We start from the raw sequence: 20,689 nt of genomic DNA, 5'->3' as shown, positions 1-20,689 counted from the left end.
TTGCTTCCACTTCTGTTTTTATAAAGTAGCATATAGTTATGTTAAAGTTGTATTTGGAAAGCCATGTTTCACTTATACTGTGCTTTAGTATGTTGTCTCTTTTTTACTGTAAAGGTAAATGTGAAATGCAAAATGTCTGATTTCCACTTGGAAACTCCCCCAAATCCAACTACATCTGTCAGAAAAGGGCTTTTCAGTATACAATACTGCCTTGTAGTGCATGGAGCATGGTGATTACACTCTGATATGTGGAAAAAGATAAATCAGTTAAGCAATACTATAGAGTGAAACCCAATCTCAACAAATGTCAAGCACTTCATGCTTAATTTATAAAGGTCAAATCAACAGTAATGATTTTTTTGCCTGCTGTCTGTAACACTAATATGTCACTGACTTCCTCTTCTAAACTTAGAAAGTAGCTAGAACAGGATTTGTCTTTGCCTATATATTCTGAAGGACACATAGCCTGAAACATAAAAGTATGTCTATTTAGTTGCTTTAGTCAGCAGATTGGCAGAAAACCACAGATTTTATGAGGAACAGACCAACATACTAGGCAAAAATCTGGGCATTCTGCAAAAATCTGGACAGTTGAGTGTCATGGCAAGGTGAATGTAAACATAAGACTGTGTTAGACTGTTTCTGACATTGCTTACTAAATGCTTTAACACTTTGAAAGCTGACAAAACACTTACCATTTTTTTTCTGTAACTAGTAGTACACGAAGCAGATAAAGCTCAATGTACTACAAATAATACAAATAATTATTATCGGATCTCAAATCATAACCTTTAATTATGTGTTCTCAAGTGAATTCCTTGGTATCCATGTCCTGAATGTGTAACAAACAGGTTGTGAGCTATGACCCAATCAAAAATACTCTGTGTTGCTAAGAATATGAGAACAACATACAAAATCCAGACCAGCAGATTGTGGCAAGCAAACACAATTTAATATAGTGCTAATAAGCACATACAAAAAGAGAACGGCAAGCAAACTGGTTTCGGCTTAAGTAAAAAACAACCTTCTTCAGTGCATACAATTAGCAAATAAAACATCCCTTTTCTTTTATATAGTCAGCAATTAAGACTTAATTAATGCAATTATTGTGCCATTTAAAGGAGCTCATTCAATCCAGGAGAAAATAAACCCTCCAACGTGATAATCCATTTTTTTTCTCCATAATATTGAGTATGATGCCAACCAATCTTATTAGATTTGTTGCCCCTAATGCGATCAATGATAGTAAAATAAAAAGATGCATTTGCATGTGAAACAGTATGTTTATAGAGGATATCAGTCATTCTCTGATGTCTAATGTTGCTGAAATGCTCTGTAATCCTAAATTTGACTGGACGTGATGTTTTGGCCAATATAAAACGTGGAGCAACTACAAGTAACAAGGTAGATGACCCCAATCTGTTTGACAACTGGCAAAAAAAGAAATACTGTAAACTCGACTAGTATTTTTGCTACTAAAATATTTCGTCTTTGAGATTCTAGAACACTGTACACAATGGACACAGGGAAAACAATCAACTAAATGGCCCCCAAAAAGAGTAGATTGAACATGTTGAACCATGCTGGCTGCATCCATGTTTGTAATGACTCAAGACAGAACCAAGGTTTCTGCCATTCCTATAGGAAAAATAACATCTGTTATTTAAGATTTCGGAAAGTCTATTGTCTGCCAGGAGAATATTCCAGTGTCATTGGACACTATAAGTTAGAACAGCAGTGTTCCTACCATAAGCAGTCACAAAACGGATAGCTGACTCCTGTTCCTGAGGATCTATGTTAAATATTCAAACATCCAAAATGTCGAACATTTCATGGTCAAGACCAAATGTTCGACATTTGGATGTTCGAACATCAAATAAAAAAAAAAACTAAAAAAAGAAAAAAACACTTTAACAGCGTAGGCAGGGCAAGCCCCCCCTGCACCCCCCACACCCCCCTACTTATATATACCAACTACGAGACTGCACTTCAGTGCAGGAAAGGTAAATTCTTCTTATCTTCACCATACACCGCCGTTGAAAGTCAATCTTCAAACACTTACAATTTCGAACGTTTGGTCTCGACCATGTAATGTTCAAAATTTTGAGCGTTCGTATATTTGTCAGGTACCCGTTCCTAAAGCCTACCTTTATATTCAAGAAGAGAATCCTTATTAATGGAATCCCCATATTCCTAGAATCCAATATATGTCCCAACTTATAACCCCTATTCAAAAACTGGGAGGTAAGATCATCCCTGAATGTATCATATGAAGCATCCAGACTTTGGAATATTCTTACATATATGTGGAGGATGATAACTAGTGGCATAGAGAAACGAACTGCACTCTGGATATTTATGGTGAACTTCAGAACTTAGAGTATTATCCATCCGCCTAGTAACCAATACATCCAAAAATGTAATACAATCCTTACTGTAGTTCACCATAAATTGTATCCCCCACTTATTCTCATTTAAATAGTTAACAAATTCTTGTAGGTACTCAGAATCCAATCTCCATACCAACCAGCAATCATCCAAGTATCTCTTCCATGTCATCCAATAATATATTGTGAGAATTATCATAAATAATATGTTCTTTAATATATGCCATAAACAGGTCGGCATAAATTGGGGCAAAAGAAGCCGCCATAGCCATACCCTGAATTTAAAGATAGCAAGCATCATGATACAAAAATACATTTTTGGTGAGGGTATGTTAAGCTAGCCCTAAAAGGAATGTATAAAATCCAGTTGGATATTGTCTAGATCTGGAAAGCCAATATTCCAACGCATCAATACCTGCCCAATGGGGGATATTAGTATATAGGGCAGTTACGTCCAGGGTACAGAGTAAACATCCCAGTTCTAACTGTAATTCCGAAATTATCTGAAGAAATTCAGTTGTGTCCTGTATACGGGCATGTACCCACTTTAAAAGCGGTTTAAGATATTTAGTTAAAAATTGAGACAATGGTTCAGTTAATGAGCCTCTTCCTGAAACAATTGGTCTACCGGGGGATTCCGTGTGTCCTTGTGGATTTTTGGGAGAAAATAGATATACTGAGAAAGGGGGTCTGGTACAGTTAGATGGTAAAAAGTTTGGTTCAAAATAATACCCTCTTCTTTAGCTAGAGTTTGAAATCCATCAATCTGTTTCTTAAAGGAAGGGGGCAGATTGAGGGACAAACAAGTATAGTAGTGCCCATCCGAAAGCTGCCTCAAAGTTTCGGTATCATATTGAGCCCAATCTTGGACTACAACCACCCCACCTTTATCAGCAGACAGTATAACGAATTCATGATTATTAGCCAGTTCCCTAATACAATCCAGTTTGATCTTCGAGAGATTATTCGATTCCACCCCATACTCCCTAGAATAGAAATGTATATCCCTGAGGACACTATTCTGAAACATTTGCATATTAGAGTTCATAGGAGGTGTAAATGTAGATTTATGATATCTAAATTCATCCCGGACCCCACTGGAATCTTCATCATGAAAAAATAACTGTAGATTAAGTGTTCTGCAAAAAGCTACAATATCATTAGCAAAACTATCCTCTGAGACAAAAAACCCAGGTATAAAAGTGAGTCCTTTATTCAAAATATCAATATGAGTAGGTGACAAGGAGCAAGATGAAATATTTAACACGCTAGAATTATTAATTTCTGAGCAAACATTCTCAATAACCCTTCCGTGTTCTCCAACTCGTTTATGCTTTCTGCCCCCCCCACTTTTGTTTACATCTAAAGGGACATTGTTACTTCTTTTGGGTGATGGAGATCCTGTGGTACATTGTGCATCAGACTCCAGAGCTGAGGATGAATCATCTCCAGAGGTGTTATAACTCATAGTGGACATTTTCTTTAATATGGAACGTGGACGCTAAGAATATGAGCCCATACCTTTTTTTTGTTAACAGTAGAGTATCAAGTCTTGGCTTCTGCACACATTTGTAAATTCTAAATAACTGTTTGAATTGCCCAGTCCATTAACTAAACTTTAATGATCAGCTCTTACTGTGAGCACTTTAATATGCCAGTATATTAGTTTAAACTTCAGTCATAAACTAACAGACTTTCATAGTCATTCTGATTGAAAGGTATTCCAAAGTACAAACTTATATTAAACTTAATCAAAGTAAAAACACTCAAAATATTTTGAAGAATGTCGAGTTTGCTAAACAAGCTGAAGTAGAAAAGGTGCCATTAGCAATAAGCGTGTGTAAAAGATATTTAAAACAGTCACTGTAACTATTCTAATCTCCCTTATTAAGGGTGCCTTAGCACAGAATGCCTGACTGCATGGGCATTCACTGTTGTTGTTTGTCTTTTCGTCTTTTCCCAGTTAGGGGTCACCACAGCTGAACTCCGGTCTGCTAATGATTGGCAGTAGATTTTTTATGGTGCCAAGTTGCCAGCCCGACACCCACCCTTCAGCGAAGGCATGCTCATTCACGCATACGGAGGCGACTCGACCGCGGGAAGGACATGCAGATTCCACACAGAAGGCACTCCAGCCATGAATCAAACAGGAGAATCTCTTGCTGTGAGGCAACAACGCTACCGCTGTATTACCGCAGCTATATGCACATCATATAATTTACAGCCTTAAGAAGTCAAATGCTTATGTCTACCATTCATTTAAAATACTGCCTCTGTTTGTAATCTACTACAGTAACAACTGTTTCTTCCCTTAGTCATTTTAAAATGTTCTGTTGCTCATTTCCTGCTATAGAGTATAGCACAAAATGGTATTTATGGACACATAAGGTATCAATGTATGCATGACACTACACATATCTGCATACCTCTCAACTTCTTAAAGCAAGAAATTTGGGCAAAGCCACAAATAGTGGTGAGACAAAGGCCCAAAAATAAGGACAATTTTTAAATATGGCTCTTACAAACTTTGAAAGTTGGTGCAATAACAGGTTTTGCATTGGCATGAATTTTCTGAAGGGTATGAAGTCTGAAACTCAAATTTTTGCCATTATTTTCTGACTTTAGACCTCAAAGATATGCCAATGATTTGCCAGAAAACCACAATTCTATGACAAACAGAAAAGAGATATGAAACAAAAATCTGAACCTTCTGCGAAATCTGTATAGTTGAGAGGTATGCTTATCTGTCAATGAATTTATCCTGTGTCATTCTTAACTTTACAATAATCATTTTTTCATTGAAACTGACACTTACTACACCTGACAAGGCATCTTGTACTATTACTTTCTAATTTCAAGTTGCTAATAAAATGTAAGCCAGCATTTATCATTGACATATACTTGTTAGGTATGTGGTGCTACTGCAGAAAGTTGATATATGCTTAGACCTGCATAAAGGACATTTATCCAAAGAAACATAACAAACTGAAAGACCCTTTAAATGCAGGTGTTTGTGTATTCTCTGTTCTACATTTAACTACATCCATGAAAAACTAATGCACATAAGACAAAAACAGCAATGGTGAGAAATGTTTACTCAGTATTTTAATAAAATATAGTATAAAGTCAATAGTATGGTGTAGAATAAAAACATTTATTTTAGATATTTGAACAGAAATACATAGAACATACTAACATTATTGGTGGTGTCACATTACCTGTAGGTTTGGGGCTCAAATCAGCTGAGGGAGTTAGAGGGTTAGAACATTTACTCATTACTATTACTAGTAAACTACATCTTTATTTATTTTTAACATAATTCTCCACAGCAGTGCACAACCTTTACTGAGAAAGCTTGTTACTGAAGGCTTTGTTATTGTCACGAATTAAGGTTTATTTATTTAGCAAACAGAAGTTTGTTTCTCACAGATCCACCTTTCAGTGTCTGAACATCTGATATCACTCCATCCACCATTAGCTTTTATGACAGCACAATCTTCATCCATTGAGTGCTGATGCCAGTCCCAGTTATCAGGCTCTCGACTATACCAATGTCTATGAAGAAAAATGATGTGAGATGAGAGGTTATATTCAGGACAGGAATACAATATTATTCAAACAACATTTTCTTTCTCTGTAACATAATATTGTTGTTTGAATTAGTAATAATAGTAACAACAGTACTATTTTGTTTGGTATTAAGGTGACATTAAAGAAACTGGTTCATTTAAAGAAGTGAACATATTTTAGTTCACTTCCTTGGAAGAAGTGCTTATGAAACAGATTTATTATGGAATCATGTACTCAGCCTTCTAATAAAAGGTTAACATTTACAAAGCTCTGCAGTTTGATCTGAAATGTGGTAATGCAAAGTAGTTTGTGTAGTTAACGGGCAAGTTTGTGAAAACAGAACCATGAAGCTATGAAGTTGTTATATGCTTACTCCTGTTGTCGTAACATTTGAGTAAGTATAGATTTCCGTGTATCCCAATCTAAGTGCTCTTGTGATAGACTAGTGCTCAAACAGATCATATTTTACCACTGTGCTTCACAAGTCAAATGTCTACGGATTTGGTTGCAAAAGCAAAAAAAGAAAAAGTTGTTTTTATTTTTGACACTCTGTGAAGAAATCAAGTGTTAGTATTTTTCCAAACAATAACAACCTCTATGATTATCGCAGTAAGTAAAATGGAATGTTGGGTTTGCCACCTATGAACAATTCTATTCAGACAGACATCATGATTGTCTAATCATAGTTTTATATATGCTAGAAGAAATGTTTCTTTTTTGAGGGGTTCATTCTAATATATACAGCAGCATATCACATGTAACATGAGTTTTCTTGTTTGTTAACTAGTAATTTTCTCATAAACTGCGCGCACTGACATTGGGTCATTATATCACCTGGATCTTTGCTATACAGAGTACCACACAAGAAAATACAGGTCTATCAAAGTAGCCACAACAAAATATGTAATAAGACAAGCAAAACTGATTATATAATGTGAGGAAAATATGAGGTGGAAAAAAGTTTCCACTACATCTCTTTCAAACTATACAGCTCAAGACTAAAGTGCTCAGTTCTAACTGCATGAAGCACAAGAGCTCCAGTACACAAAACACAGATACAATTGTACCTGATGCTCCATGCAGTCATATAAATAAACCTCATTATAAAATATGGAAAATATATTTTGGTTTAGTGGAATGTAGAGGGAATCCACCCTGCAGCTCCATGAGGGGACTTCACAGATTTTCATTCCATAGTATCTGCTTTTTAAGGCTTCTGCAATTTGGTGGCAGAGTCATTTGTAAAATAAAACATAAATCCATCTCATTTCTTGTCTGGGATTTTGTGATCTTGGAAAAGTTCCAGTTGTACTCTGATCAAAGACATACTGTTCCTATGCAGAGCAAATAGACAGGTATGAGAGATAATGATATGAAGCAATAATGCCCAAGTAATTTGAATCAATGATAGGAGGCATGGGATGAGATATGTATTTGCTAGGATGAGCCCGGTGGAGGGAGAGATGTGGCAATAGTGGCAGTAGGGCATGCCAATATTTTGGTGAGTTTTTTTGGTGTTTGCTTGTAGATGGTTATCAAACTTTAGTTAAATATCGATAAGTACTCCTAGTAGTTTAGCATTGGAAACTATTTCTAGGGGAGTATTGTTTTGGCTGGTGATTAAGAATGAATGTTTATCTAAGTTACTGGTTTTGGAGGCAGTGAAAATCATAAGTTTAGTTTTGATCGCATTAAGTGCTAGATGGTTGTCTAGCATCCATTGCTCAGTGGCATAGAAGTCATTTTGGGTTAATTTAGTTAGAGTGGGGCTAGAAGGGGAAGACCAGATTATGGTAGAATCTTTGGCGTATTGGATGAGGCTGATATTAGGGGTGGCTTGGTAGAAGTACTTTATGAATATATTGAATAGTAGAGGGCCTAAAATAGAACCTTGGGGGACACCTGTATGAGTATTAAGGAAAGGTGAGGTGGCTTTTTTCCATCTGACTGCTTGTTGCCTATTTGTGAGGTAACTGGAGAACCAGTTGATACAGGAGTGGGATAGATTTAGTTTGCAGAGTTTAGTAAGAAGGAGGTTATGAGAAATGGTGTCAAGTGTCTTAGACAGGTCCAGGAGGAGGGTGGACAAGAAATGGCTAGAGTCACGCTGTTTGTTAACTATTTCTAGAAAGGAGAGGAGAGCTGTGGAGGTGCTATGACAAGGTATAAATCTATGCTGTGTGGGGGTGAGAAGCTGATTGTTAATGAGGTAGGATAAGAGTTGTAGATGGATACATTTTTCAAGAAGCTTAGAGATGGGGGATAAGATAGCGATAGGGTTGAAGTTTGGAATCTCATTATGTAATCCTTAAAAAATGAAAACAAAGTAATGTGCACAACATGATTTGCAATGTTAAGTCATGGGCATACATGCATTTTTGCCAGCCAAAACAAATTTACAGTAAATATGTTTGAAATGACCTTTTGGAGCACTTGAAGAAGCCTAGGATGCATAACTTGAATAAAAATGAATGACTAGCCCTAAAAGACATTCTGAGTACAAAACTGTTAAAAATGAAACAGACCTGAAAACAAGTGGTCTGTCCATATAAGGTGGTATACCACATACAATGATCCCTACAGTTCCAGTAGAACCAATATTTTCAACCACTTTCCCAACACATATCTATTTTAGATGTATGTAAGAACAACCTCCAGCTGTGGATGCGTATACCCAACCTCACATGAGTCTATTCATTTCACATGTTTCTAGTCAAATGCATTGCTAGCACCACAGATCTCTATTGCTTGCTGTAAAAGACCATTTCGATGGTCAGACAATATACTTCTCATATCACCTATAACACTTTCAAATTTGTATTGAAATTCTGGAGTTCTGAACAGTATAACTCACCTAGCAGTCTTTGTAAGACAATATTTCACAGTGTCCAGTGGTCAGTCACATAGGCAACATGAAGGAATATCAACAAACAAGGCAATATCCATTCTATACCCTATATGGAGAAGCCATGAGTATTTGGGAATGGGTCATATCCAATAATCTCTTCCTGTTTCCAGGCATAATTCAAAAGCTTGTCAAACAGACTGAGCAAGAACCTGTTTCTTCACCAGAAATGGTCATAAGACCAGGGGATGGTCAGTAAAATCTTCTGCAGATGTGCCAGCAAGTAATGGAACTGTTTACATTAACACTGATTGCAAAATATCAGAGGGAGAGGGGTCAACAGCAAAATATGTTAAAGTGAATGCTTTGCACTGTCTGATTCCCCAGTGAATACATGTGGCATAGTGCATGTTAGCTGGACTTATGGAGCAGCCTAATATCATGTAAGGTGGAGGTTCTGCCGCAACCAGTTCCCTGGTCTCCTACTCAGATAAACAAAATATGGAAAATGATTAAAATGATGGAAACTATAATAGTGAAAAAAATAGGGCTTGCAGAGGTATTTGGGCAGTTAGCAGGATTTACTGTTATCTTTGGAGACTGAAGTGGAATATTTAGAGAAAAATTTAAGTGCAGGAGGATAAAGTTTACTGTCAAGCCTCTGAAATATTGGAGCCGCACTCTCAAGTAAGGAGGCTTTGTGAGAAAATGGATGATATGGAAAATTAGCAGTGGAGAGGGAATTTAAAGCTGAATGTTGTACTTGTAAGTCTGATGGATGCTGACCTGATTTGTTACTTCAGTTTCAGTTTACTGTCTGCAACTACTGTACCCACAGATATGTACTGTGGAATAAAAATATTTTGTAGAGTAGAGAGGTGGTCAAGCTCAGCAAGTCATTTGCAAATTGCACTGTTATACAGATTCTTTAACAATGCAATATTTCCTGTGTGGTATAAAAGTGGAAGAAAACACCATTAGAGTGTTTCTCCAATAATCGAAAACTTCATTTAATAATGGCATACACTAACTTGAAGATTAATTCAGTGTAAGTCAATTTTTTTTTCAAAAATGAACTTGTGAAGGCAATGGGGCCTACTGAGGCAAGTACTGCTGATACCCTCGTCATGATAATAGAAGGGAGGAAGTTTCCCACCAGATAACTCAAATTCCTGTTGCAATACAGTTACATGATAATGATTGTTCAACTGAAAAAAGGAAGATCTAGGAGCAAGATCGAGGTGAAGCACTAGAAATTAGCAATGCTAAGAAATCTAATAAGACAGAGATTGCAGCCAGTCCTCATCATCAAAATGTGCAGGACTCTGCACCAATGTTATTCATAGAAGCACAAGTCCACATGGAAAGTTGAATCCAATAAAATGACACTGGGGTCATATCTAAAGAAAGATAAAGATTTAACAGATACATTTGCAAAAACCAAGGGTAGGTTGCACAAAGGTGATGGTCAGATGGAAGTGAGGAAGTTGGCTGGGATAGTGCACAAATGTGGCATCTGAACAAAGATGAAAGGAAAGAAGACTAGAACAACAACACAGGAATGCACTGGTTATCTTTTCTGCCAGAGAGTCTTTCCATGATGTAGAACTGGTTACACAAGGTAGAAGGGTACTCTGTGAAGTGAATAATGCTTTAATGTTATATATCACTCAGCAAAACTCATAGCTGTGGGATTAGGGATATTTTATTGGTATGTGGATACAAATCTTCATTATCTGAGTGTGGTTAAAATACTGGGAAATTGCTAAAATGAGGAAGGACAATGGAGCATACTTCTCAACTTTCCAGATTTTCACAGAATATACAGATCTTTGCCTCATATTTTGGTCTGTTCCTCATAAAATTTGTGGTTTTCTGGATTTTTGTCACAAATCACTGAGGACTGCATTCACAATACAATGACAGGCATTTGAGTTTCAGACTTCATATCCTTCAGAAAATGTGTAATAACACAAGACCTTTTATTCTAGCAACTTTCTAAGTTTATAGGAGCGTTATTTAAAATTTATCTCTATTTTTAGGCATTGTCCCCCAATTATGTTTGTCTTTGCCCAGATTTTTTGTGCCAAAAGGTTGAGAACTATGCAGTGGAGGATTCTTACCTGAAGGAAAAAATGTTTGATGTATAGGAATGTGATGCTGTAATCTGACTTGCAGACTGTGTAAGAGCAGGTCTGTCAGAAGACATAATGCATGCAGGAATAATGATCTTTAGCACTTAGGTTTGCAATCAGCTTGTTTTTAGCAGACTGGTTTCTGATAAGACAGTACCCGAGTTATTGCAGTAAGGATGCAAATATCAATTAGGTATTCTGGCAAGAGCATAGCCAGTCAGTTTCAGAGCTGAATTGCCTACATTATTAAGTACATGCAAACATAATCATATATGCATTGTTTAATACTGTTACTATGACAACCTGTTTAGGGTCATAAATCCCAGGTAAAAGTAGCACTTAATATCATCAGCCTTGGTTCAGCAATATGTTAAATAAAGTTTGCAGGAATAGTATGTTCACAGGTTTGTAGATTCACAGAAGGTTACTAGGCTAACAGCCCTAGAGCCCTTACAAGCCTAGCCATATTTATTCCGAGTTGCCCCAGTTGTCGGTGGTTAGGTGAGTAAAGTTCACTGAGGTAGGGGTCTACGGTAGTTAATACCAACTTCCTCTGTCCAGGAGGGACATGTGTGCTACACCAGAAGTGAATTTGTGGTCACCCATCCATTAATTTAGGTTGCATTTGAAGAGGGTCATGGAGGTGCTTTGTTTCACGTCAATTGGAATCTTGTTCCAGAGAAGTGGCAGTCTCTGGGTGATGTATCTATCTCTCGAGCATGACCTGTTCATGTCAGAGGATAAGTTAAGATCCCTGGAGCAAATGACCCTCTTGCAGTTTGATTTACGAATGTGTAGCATTTCCATCAGGGGCCAGAGACTGCCCTGTAAGCCAGGCACAGATCACCCCTCAGTAACCTTTAGGAGGCAGACTGCATTGGCAGGGCTTTCAGTCTTTCCCCATAAGACTTGTTTTGTGTACCCTGTAATTTTTTGGTGAGAAACCTATGTGGTCTCTCCAGTTGTTGCATGTGTCTGGTGAGGTACATGCAAAAGGGAATGTTGTACTCAATTATTGGTCTGATGAGTGGCGAGTATAACAGAATTATAACTTCCTTAGATCTAGATGTGATGCCTTTATGTATAAGATGTGCCACATAGAAGGATTTCGCTACTACTGTAGATAAATGGTGGTCAAAGTTCAGGTTGCTATCAACCTGAGTACACAGAACACGTACCACTGGGTGGGGCTGCTGTCTATAATGTAATTAGCTGTGATATCAGCTTTCCCAAAGGGAATTATAATGCATTTTGTTGCAATTAGCATTAATCAGTGGCTTTGGCACCAGTCATTTGTCTGCATTAAACCTGTCTGCAGTATATCAACATCATTGAAGCCTCAGTGATTGCTTCCAATTTGCAATCATTAGTGACTTGATCAGCCGCACGCTGTCCAGGTTTGCCTAGACTTCTGAGAAATAAATTCCAAATTGTAAGAGTTCCAGCACAGACTCCTGTGGTACGCCACATGTGACTCATCTTTTGCTAGAAGTGAATTCTCCCATTTTGACAGTATGCATACTGTGGTGAGCCAGTTGGCTACTCATCTGGTAAGGTAGGGATTAATTCTCAACTGTGAGAGTTTCTCTATGACACCTGAGCGAGGTTTGTGTCAAATGCTTTGGCTATGTCAAGATAGATGGTATGCACTGTCATTCCCTCGTTCATGGCCTTGGTGACTTTCTTGAAGAAGTCAACCATGTTTAACAGGTATGATCTACCTTTAACATATTCGAACTGGGTTGGTCCAGAGTTTGGAGATTGCCTATGTCCTTGTTAATAAGGTCCATAATCATTATTTCCATGGCCTTGTAGATGAGTCTAGTCAAGCTTACATGCCTATAATTCCCAGGGTCAGTTGATGGTCCCCCTCTGTGCAGAAGGATTACTGCTGTTGATCTCCATTCTGTCAGAACATAACCAGTTCACAGGCTGTGGTTAAACAGTGATCCAAGTGGGTCAGCTAGGTCATGTTTTAAGTTGTTTAAAAGGCAACCTGGCATGTTGTCTGGTCCCAGTAATGCTGTGTTTTTCGCCTTGGAAAGCCCCGAGATAACCTGCTCTCTAGAGATAATAAGCTGAGGAATGGTGGCACTTATACTTTGAGGAATGACTGAAGGGACAGGGGGAATGGTGTTTTCTCCAAATCTGTCAGCTAGCAGGTTGGCTATTACCTCAGCATTAGTATGGCTGGTGCCATCCACAACCAGTTCAGTGCATTCTGGGTATTCCCTTTTAGATTGCGGTTATAATTGAAGAATGTGTTCTGTTTATCCTTAGCTAGGGAGGCTTTTTTTCTTCAAAATTAGCTTTGGAGAACTCAGTAAAATCTTTAATTTGTTTATGCTAGAGAGGGATTTATTCCTCTGCTGAGCCAGTTCCATCTTAATATTGGACATTAGTTTCTTTCTCTTGCTGTATAGCCTGTTTATACTAGGGACTGACCAAGGTGGCTTGCTTTTTCAGCAATACCTGGTTTTAATCCGGTCAGGTACAGCCGATTCTATACAACTGCTTAAGTGGTTATACAGGGCATTGGTGTACATCTCTGCATAGGAGTACATGTTATCTGCATTTGAGGGAGCCTTGAAACTTCTTATATCATCATTTAGTAGGAGGTAGTTTCTCTTTCAAAAATTCTTAAGCATTTATGAGCTTGATGGCGTGTCTGGTCTTATAATTACATTGAACGAGACTGATTTATGTTCCAGTATTACCAGGGAGAACAACACACATTGAAGGGTGCAATGCTTTCCCATGTTAATGAGTACTATGTCCAGGACAAGTGAGTCTCTTGTTAGGGTGCTGATTAGCTGCTCCTGTGGATTTGCATTGACAGAGTGCAAGAACCTCTGATCCAGCATGTTTGTGGTCATGTATGTTTCACAGTCGATGGTTGAATAGTTAAAATCATCCATGAGTAAACTATTCAGCTGTATGGCAAGTGAGTTCAGCAAGTCCAGGTATGTGGTATGCTTTTCCTGATTCATGTTTTGGGACCTATACTAACTATGATGTGGAGGGGGCTTTGCCTATAGTTAATTGGACATGGAGTAGCTGAAGAGAGCCATATGTTTTGACCAGTCTTAATGTATACTTATCCTTAATTATGATGGATACACCTCTTCCTTTAGTTCTTTCATGCTCAGTTTGTGGTCTGAACGTATGTAAGACATTGTAGCCTTGCATGGCCAGGGTGCCTTCCATGCCTTTGTCATATATTATGACTACACAGACATCAGCATCTTCCAAAGTGAGGATTGCTTCCAGGGAGTGAAGTTTCTTGTTTAGACTCCTAGCATTAAGCAGCGATACCTTGAGTTTATCTAGATAGGATTTTGTTATGTTGGGAGGGAGGCTGGTTATTTTGACACTGCCTAAAAAAAGCAGAGTAGTGGTGGCTAATGCATATGCCTATCCAAAAGCCTACAGGAGACAAGTGCAGACCATAACTGGCAAACCTATGGCCTGTCGACCATGTGTTCCAAGCTGACATATATTGGATCCCCTTGGACTGATATCAGAAGCTAATCCAATTGTGAAAGTCAATCATTTTTTCTTTGTATTGTGGCATCATCCTTAGAGAAGGTAGAATGCTTCTTATTGCTAGGATTACAACCTGCCTCTTACTCATAATCTGAAAACTCAGTCATGTCTCTCTTTATATTGTCTGGTGGGGTACATCTCAAGTCATTCATCCCCATATGGACTATGACAGAGTCATACAGCTACTTGTGGTTGAGTGACTTGACAGATCTTGGCACCTGACAGGCAGCTAATCATGACCCACTCCTCATCCAGCCTGGTGACGGGAACATCCATGTGTCTCACAATGGAGTCAACGATGACAAATACATTAGGTTTTGTGGTGTTACGCCTTAGGGATTTATTTGTTGAGAAACTGGTGGTTGTGTTATTATGTGTTGTGGTCGTTTTTTGTTAAGTGTGTAAGTGGTTTCCATTTGGGAGGCCTCTGATCTTTTTGTAAGTTACAAGTGAGTACCTGTGCATATGTAGGTGTATTTGTTGTGTCCTTATTTAGTGTGGGAAGTGTGTGTCTGCAAAAATACTGTTTGGCCATTCAATATGTGCTTATGTGAGAATCTTGCCTCCAACTTCATAGTGTAACTACATCTCTCACAAAAATAATTTGTTTGTTTCACAGTCAATGACTGTCAATGTGACATCCCACTTCTGGTCAGGTAAATCAAAGTCTCCAAGATAGCAGCTTTGGTGGACGCCTGGTTTATTCATGGTTGCTTCTTTACATAATTCTCTACTGGGCAACTTTTGGTTTGTTTAGATATATATTTCTTTTTGTTATTAGCTTTTGTGTATCCGAACAGCACATGGCTGAGCAAGTTGAAACTGAACTGGGATACCGTCCTAACAAGGATGTATTTAACCAGCAATGCTTTAAACAGCTACTGAATCCAGAATTAAATCCACTTTTAGGATGTGATTTCAATAATGAAGCTCCTGTTGAGGAACCTTGTGATTAGGGTATGTTTAAGCAACTACTGAAAGATTTTGAGAATGCCTTATACAAACTGAAAAGAATGCAATGCCAATGCCTGCATATGGAGGCTCACATACACCACAAGGTGGTACCTAGGGGCTTGCTGGTACGCCGCATGCCCACTTATGGTAACACATATCCCAAACTCTTGAAACGCTTGCAAATGTTAAAGATTGAACTGAGTTTAAATTACATGTGACTACTTAATGAGTTTTTAGCCCCACAAGAGAAGGAACTTTGTAATAAATTAGAGAAATTGCAAATTGATTTATATTCCAGGTTTACTGCATCTATTCATTTGGCAGAAATTGATAATGTACTTTTAAAGGTCCTGGTATATGATGACAGGCAACAAATGATTAAAAAGAGGAAATTATCAAGAGATATGTCCCATTTTCATCAAGGCCATATTTTTGTATGGCCACATGGGTCCGAATGGACAACTGATACATCTATGAGCCATGCTTATTCAGCTGCTATGAACCATTACAGCTTTCATCTCTACAGTTGATGCAACAATCAGTAGATGCTACTGCCAGTACCTCAAATACATCAACTAGTGCCATTCCATGTGAGGCATCTAAAAATAATTCACTACTTAATCCTTTGCTTTTGGGAGCAAGTGGTGCTTCTTTTTCATTGAGTGGAGCTCGACCTAAGGACACTAGTAGTTCCACGGCTCTTGATAATGTTTTTTTAAATTTTCATGCCCCTTTCAGACTTCTGCCAACATTGAACAGGGGGCAGTACTCCAGCTCTGCACAGAAGAGGCAGAAACCCTCACAAGAGACCAAACATGCTGTAGAGGAGAACAACCACAAGAGAACTCCTCGTTAGTTTATAATCTTTCCTCTTGCGCGCTTATCAGCACACAGCTACTGAATCCAGAATTAAATCCACTTTTAGGATGTGATTTCAATAATGAAGCTCCTGTTGAGGAACCTTGTGATTAGGGTATGTTTAAGCAACTACTGAAAGATTTTGAGAATGCCTTATACAAACTGAAAAGAATGCAATGCCAATGCCTGCATATGGAGGCTCACATACACCACAAGGTGGTACCTAGGGGCTTGCTGGTACGCATGCCCACTTATGGTAACACATATCCCAAACTCTTGAAACGCTTGCAAATGTTAAAGATTGAACTGAGTTTAAATTACATGTGACTACTTAATGAGTTTTTAGCCCCACAAGAGAAGGAACTTTGTAATAAATTAGAGAAATTGCAAATTGATTTATATTCCAGGCTTACTGCATCTATTCATTTGGCAGAAATTGATAATGTACTTTTAAAGGTCCTGGCATATGATGACAGGCAACAAATGATTAAAAAGAGGAAATTATAAAGAGATATGTCCCATTTTCATCAAGGCCATATTTTTGTATGGCCACATGGGTCCGAATGGACAACTGATACATCTATGAGCCATGCTTATTCAGCTGCTACTGAACCATTACAGCTTTCATCTCTACAGTCGATGCAACAATCAGTAGATGCTACTGCCAGTACCTCAAATACATCAACTAGTGCCATTCCATGTGAGGCATCTAAAAATAATTCACTACTTAATCCTTTGCTTTTGGGAGCAAGTGGTGCTTCTTTTTCATTGAGTGGAGCTCGACCTAAGGACACTAGTAGTTCCACGGCTCTTGATAATGTTTTTTTAAATTTTCCTGCCCCTTTCAGACTTCTGCCAACATTGAACAGGGGGCAGTACTCCAGCTCTGCACAGAAGAGGCAGAAACCCTCACAAGAGACCAAACATGCTGTAGAGGAGAACAACCACAAGAGAACTCCTCGTTAGTTTATAATCTTTCCTCTTGCGCGCTTATCAGCACAAGTAAGTCTACTAGATAGAGGTTTGAGTTTTGTGCCTTCTCGACTAGTGCCAATTGACGATGTTATACTTGACATCAAACTTTTTGTAAGAAATATTGCTTTAAATTTGATATTTGGTGAGCAACAAATGGCGCCCACCCCTTTAAAACATACTAGTTTGTTTGTACCACAGCTACATCCAGTACTTGAGACATTCGTTAAAATAATAGAGAAAGAGCTTTTTAAAGCTAATATGACAAGGAATAACTTTTATAATCTGATGAATTTTTGGCTCTGCATGAATTGAAAAATAATAATGAATTAACTATATGTCCTGCCAATAGGGGGGGAGGGTCCATTGTGGTCTTTTATACCATCTGCTATAATACAGCTATGACTCAAATGTTAAGTGATGTTGACACATATGAATGTATAACTAAAAATGGTTTGAATATGATTATTAGAGGTATCCATGAACAATTATATGAAATGCAACAAGTGATTGATAAAGGTTTATATGACTTTATGTTGGTATCAGAACCTCTGTTACCTATTATCCATGGTTTGCCCAAAGTGCATAAATCTTTGCTTAACCCACCTCTTTGCCCTGTAGTGTCAAGTAGAGGTTGGGCTACTGAATTTATATCCATTTTTGTTAAACATCATTTAAAAAAACCTTTGGAGAAGGCAAGTGCAGTTCTGAAAGATACAGAAAAATTTTTGAGCACTTTGGGAGATTATACTACGGCACATGGTATGTTTTCTGATCAAACCATTTTGGCCACAATGGATATACAGACACTGTTTACAATAATACCTCATGATATGGTCGTTACATCTTTAAAGAGGCTTTTACTGACTAATACTGATTATTCACGAGTTAATTGAATGTATTAGTATATTAATGGATATTTTATCTAATAATGTTTTTTTATTTGATGATGTTTTATATAGGCAGAAGGTGGGTGTGGCAATGGGGACTCCATGAGCTAACAGTTACACCAACCTTGTGTTGGCAGATGGGGAGCGTGATGTAGTCCTCTCCAACCATATGTTTTCTATACAACTATTGTATTATAAATGATTTGTGGATGATATTTTTATTTTGTGGGAGGGACTTGAAGTAGATCTCTTGAATTTTGTACATTTGGAATCTTCCAGTGACTGCTTTAAATTTGTCTTGAATCATTCATGAACTACTGTTGATTTTTTTGGATACTAGGATTATGTTGCTTGATGGTACTATTAGTAGCTCATTATATAGACAACCCTGTAGAAAAAATGCATTTTTACACTATAATAGTATGTATCCTAGACATATTTTTAATAATATTACTAAAGGCCAGTATCTCAAAATGTCTCACTTCCACACCAATGACGATGAATGTAATGAAGCTATGTCCAGTTTGAGAAATGATTCCTTGGCCAGAGACTATAAGGAACATGCTCTAGATGATACCCTAAGTGAAGTTGCTACTTTGCGGCTTGATAAGGGTAAACCATTCTTTAACCGCTCTTATACATCTATGAAGTCTAATATTAACAATACAACTGGCAATAGTGTTAGACTGTCTTTAACTTATGGGAACAATATGCAGCACATATGTAATGCAGTTAATACGTTTCGGCCAGTACTGCTCTCTGATGACAGAATCAAGGCGATTGTGGGAGATAAGCCCAGGTACACTTTTAAAAGTAATTTATCACTTAAGAGACAGCTCTGCTACAAGTCTACGACTGTACCCTCTTTAGTATCAGATTGTAAAGGTACTTTTCCCTGTAGATTATGCAAAGCTTGCAGTCATATTTCTACTGTGATAGATTTTCAACATCCTATTAATGATTTTTTTTCTTTAAACTGAGATTCTATGCAGACTGCAGATCTCAAGGCTTGATTTATTTAGCTAGATGCAGAAAATGTACCTCATTCTATGTTGGGAAAACAGAATGTTGAAGAAATGGATTCTGCAGCATTTAGGTGACATTAGATGCAGGAATCTACTTAATGTCTTGGCTAAGTATGTTGCTTTACTATCTGGACATAGCTTTAAATTTATTGTACTACAACTTGTGCATATGAATAAAAGGGGGGGGTGATTATAAAAATAAACTTGAGACTGCTGAGACTAAATGGATTGTTAAACTGCAGGCAGAGAAGCTGCCTGGCATTAATGCATCTGTACCTTTAAAACCTATCCTTAAGAAATGCAGTATACATCAGTAATTGAATAGGTTTGTTAATTGGCTGCTTATTATGTGTTTTTTATTATTTAATGGTTTTTACTTATTTTAAATGTGTGTATCAGATGAAGCACACTATGTGTGAATGTGCTTATCCTTTGTTTTTGTCTCTAAGATAACAGCTTTGGTGGACGCATGGTTTGTTCGTGGTTTCTTCTTTACATAATTCTTTACTGGGCAACTTTTGGCTTGTTTAGATATATTTCTTTTTGTTAAGAATCCTCAATCCTCACCACTAGCACCAGTGGGGGAAGTACATTGGGAGGATGACAGATAGACACACAGTATTTCCATATTCAGCTTACTGCATTAAGTGCAATTTCCATTAAGAGCACACAGCGACCGCAGTCAGTTCAGGGCTGGTTTCTCCCTCTTTCTCCAGATCCCCAATAAGACTCCCCAGTGGCACAGCTATAGAGCTGAGATCTCAGCTGAGTGGCCAAGCCAAAACCTCCAACACTCTCTCTTTCCAACCAGTGCTTTGTGTCCCTGCCCAAGTAGCTGACACACAAACTCCTGGAGATTTGATTTACACATACACACACCTGGGAAAGGCTCTCACAGGTTTACTATCTATGCCCCATTGTGCCCACACTATAAGGTAGCAACTACTGCCACCAGTCAACACTTTATCAGCTACTCCAATCTTACTGTGTAATGTTACTATCAATGCAAATGGTAGTTTGACCAAGAGCAATGCTATTAGGAGTAGCCCATGCAGTGTCACCAAATAAATATGCAAGTACTCTCAGAGCTTAAATATGTCTCTACACAGGTCAGCCACAATGAAAGGTTTAAATATATTTAATAATAAATAATAAAAGAACAAGATAATGCTAAATATATACATACAGTAGCATCAGTGTTCAAAATCACAGGGAATATTTAAAACAGCATTACTGGACTATGCTTCACTATATCCCTGACTGAATCGAAGAGAATTATACTGTTCCCTAGACTTACTTGCTCATAGCAAGGCAGAGATATGTGGTGAATGGACATTGTCAGGGCAAAGACAAAATACAGAATGCTGTCTTTCACTAAGCGACTTCCAAAATTAATATCTCAAATATTATTGCTGGGATAGCCAGCAGAATGACATCACTTCTTGTCAACTGACTCTATCCCAGGTGAAAAACAACCATTGATGCAGTTGGTAGCATTTAGCATCTA

At 37.8% G+C, this 20,689-nt stretch overlaps 1 protein-coding gene across 1 annotated transcript in view; it reads right to left on the bottom strand.

The window, feature by feature from the left end:
• Positions 1 to 5,532: 5,532 nt before the first annotated feature.
• Positions 5,533 to 20,689, bottom strand: part of LOC122808692 (C-type lectin domain family 10 member A-like) — a 355,760-nt gene continuing 340,603 nt past the window's right edge. The window contains exon 4 of the mRNA XM_044079680.1: positions 5,533 to 5,942. Within this exon, the coding sequence (XP_043935615.1) occupies positions 5,789 to 5,942 (154 nt within the window). The 3' untranslated portion in view covers positions 5,533 to 5,788. The remainder of the gene's footprint in view (positions 5,943 to 20,689) is intronic.

The sequence above is a fragment of the Protopterus annectens genome, chromosome 8.part0 (genome assembly GCF_019279795.1).
Source record: "Protopterus annectens isolate FY-2018-M chromosome 8.part0, PAN1.0, whole genome shotgun sequence".
Classification (NCBI taxonomy): domain Eukaryota; kingdom Metazoa; phylum Chordata; order Ceratodontiformes; family Protopteridae; genus Protopterus; species Protopterus annectens.
This window is presented reverse-complemented; position numbering and strand designations above follow the sequence as displayed.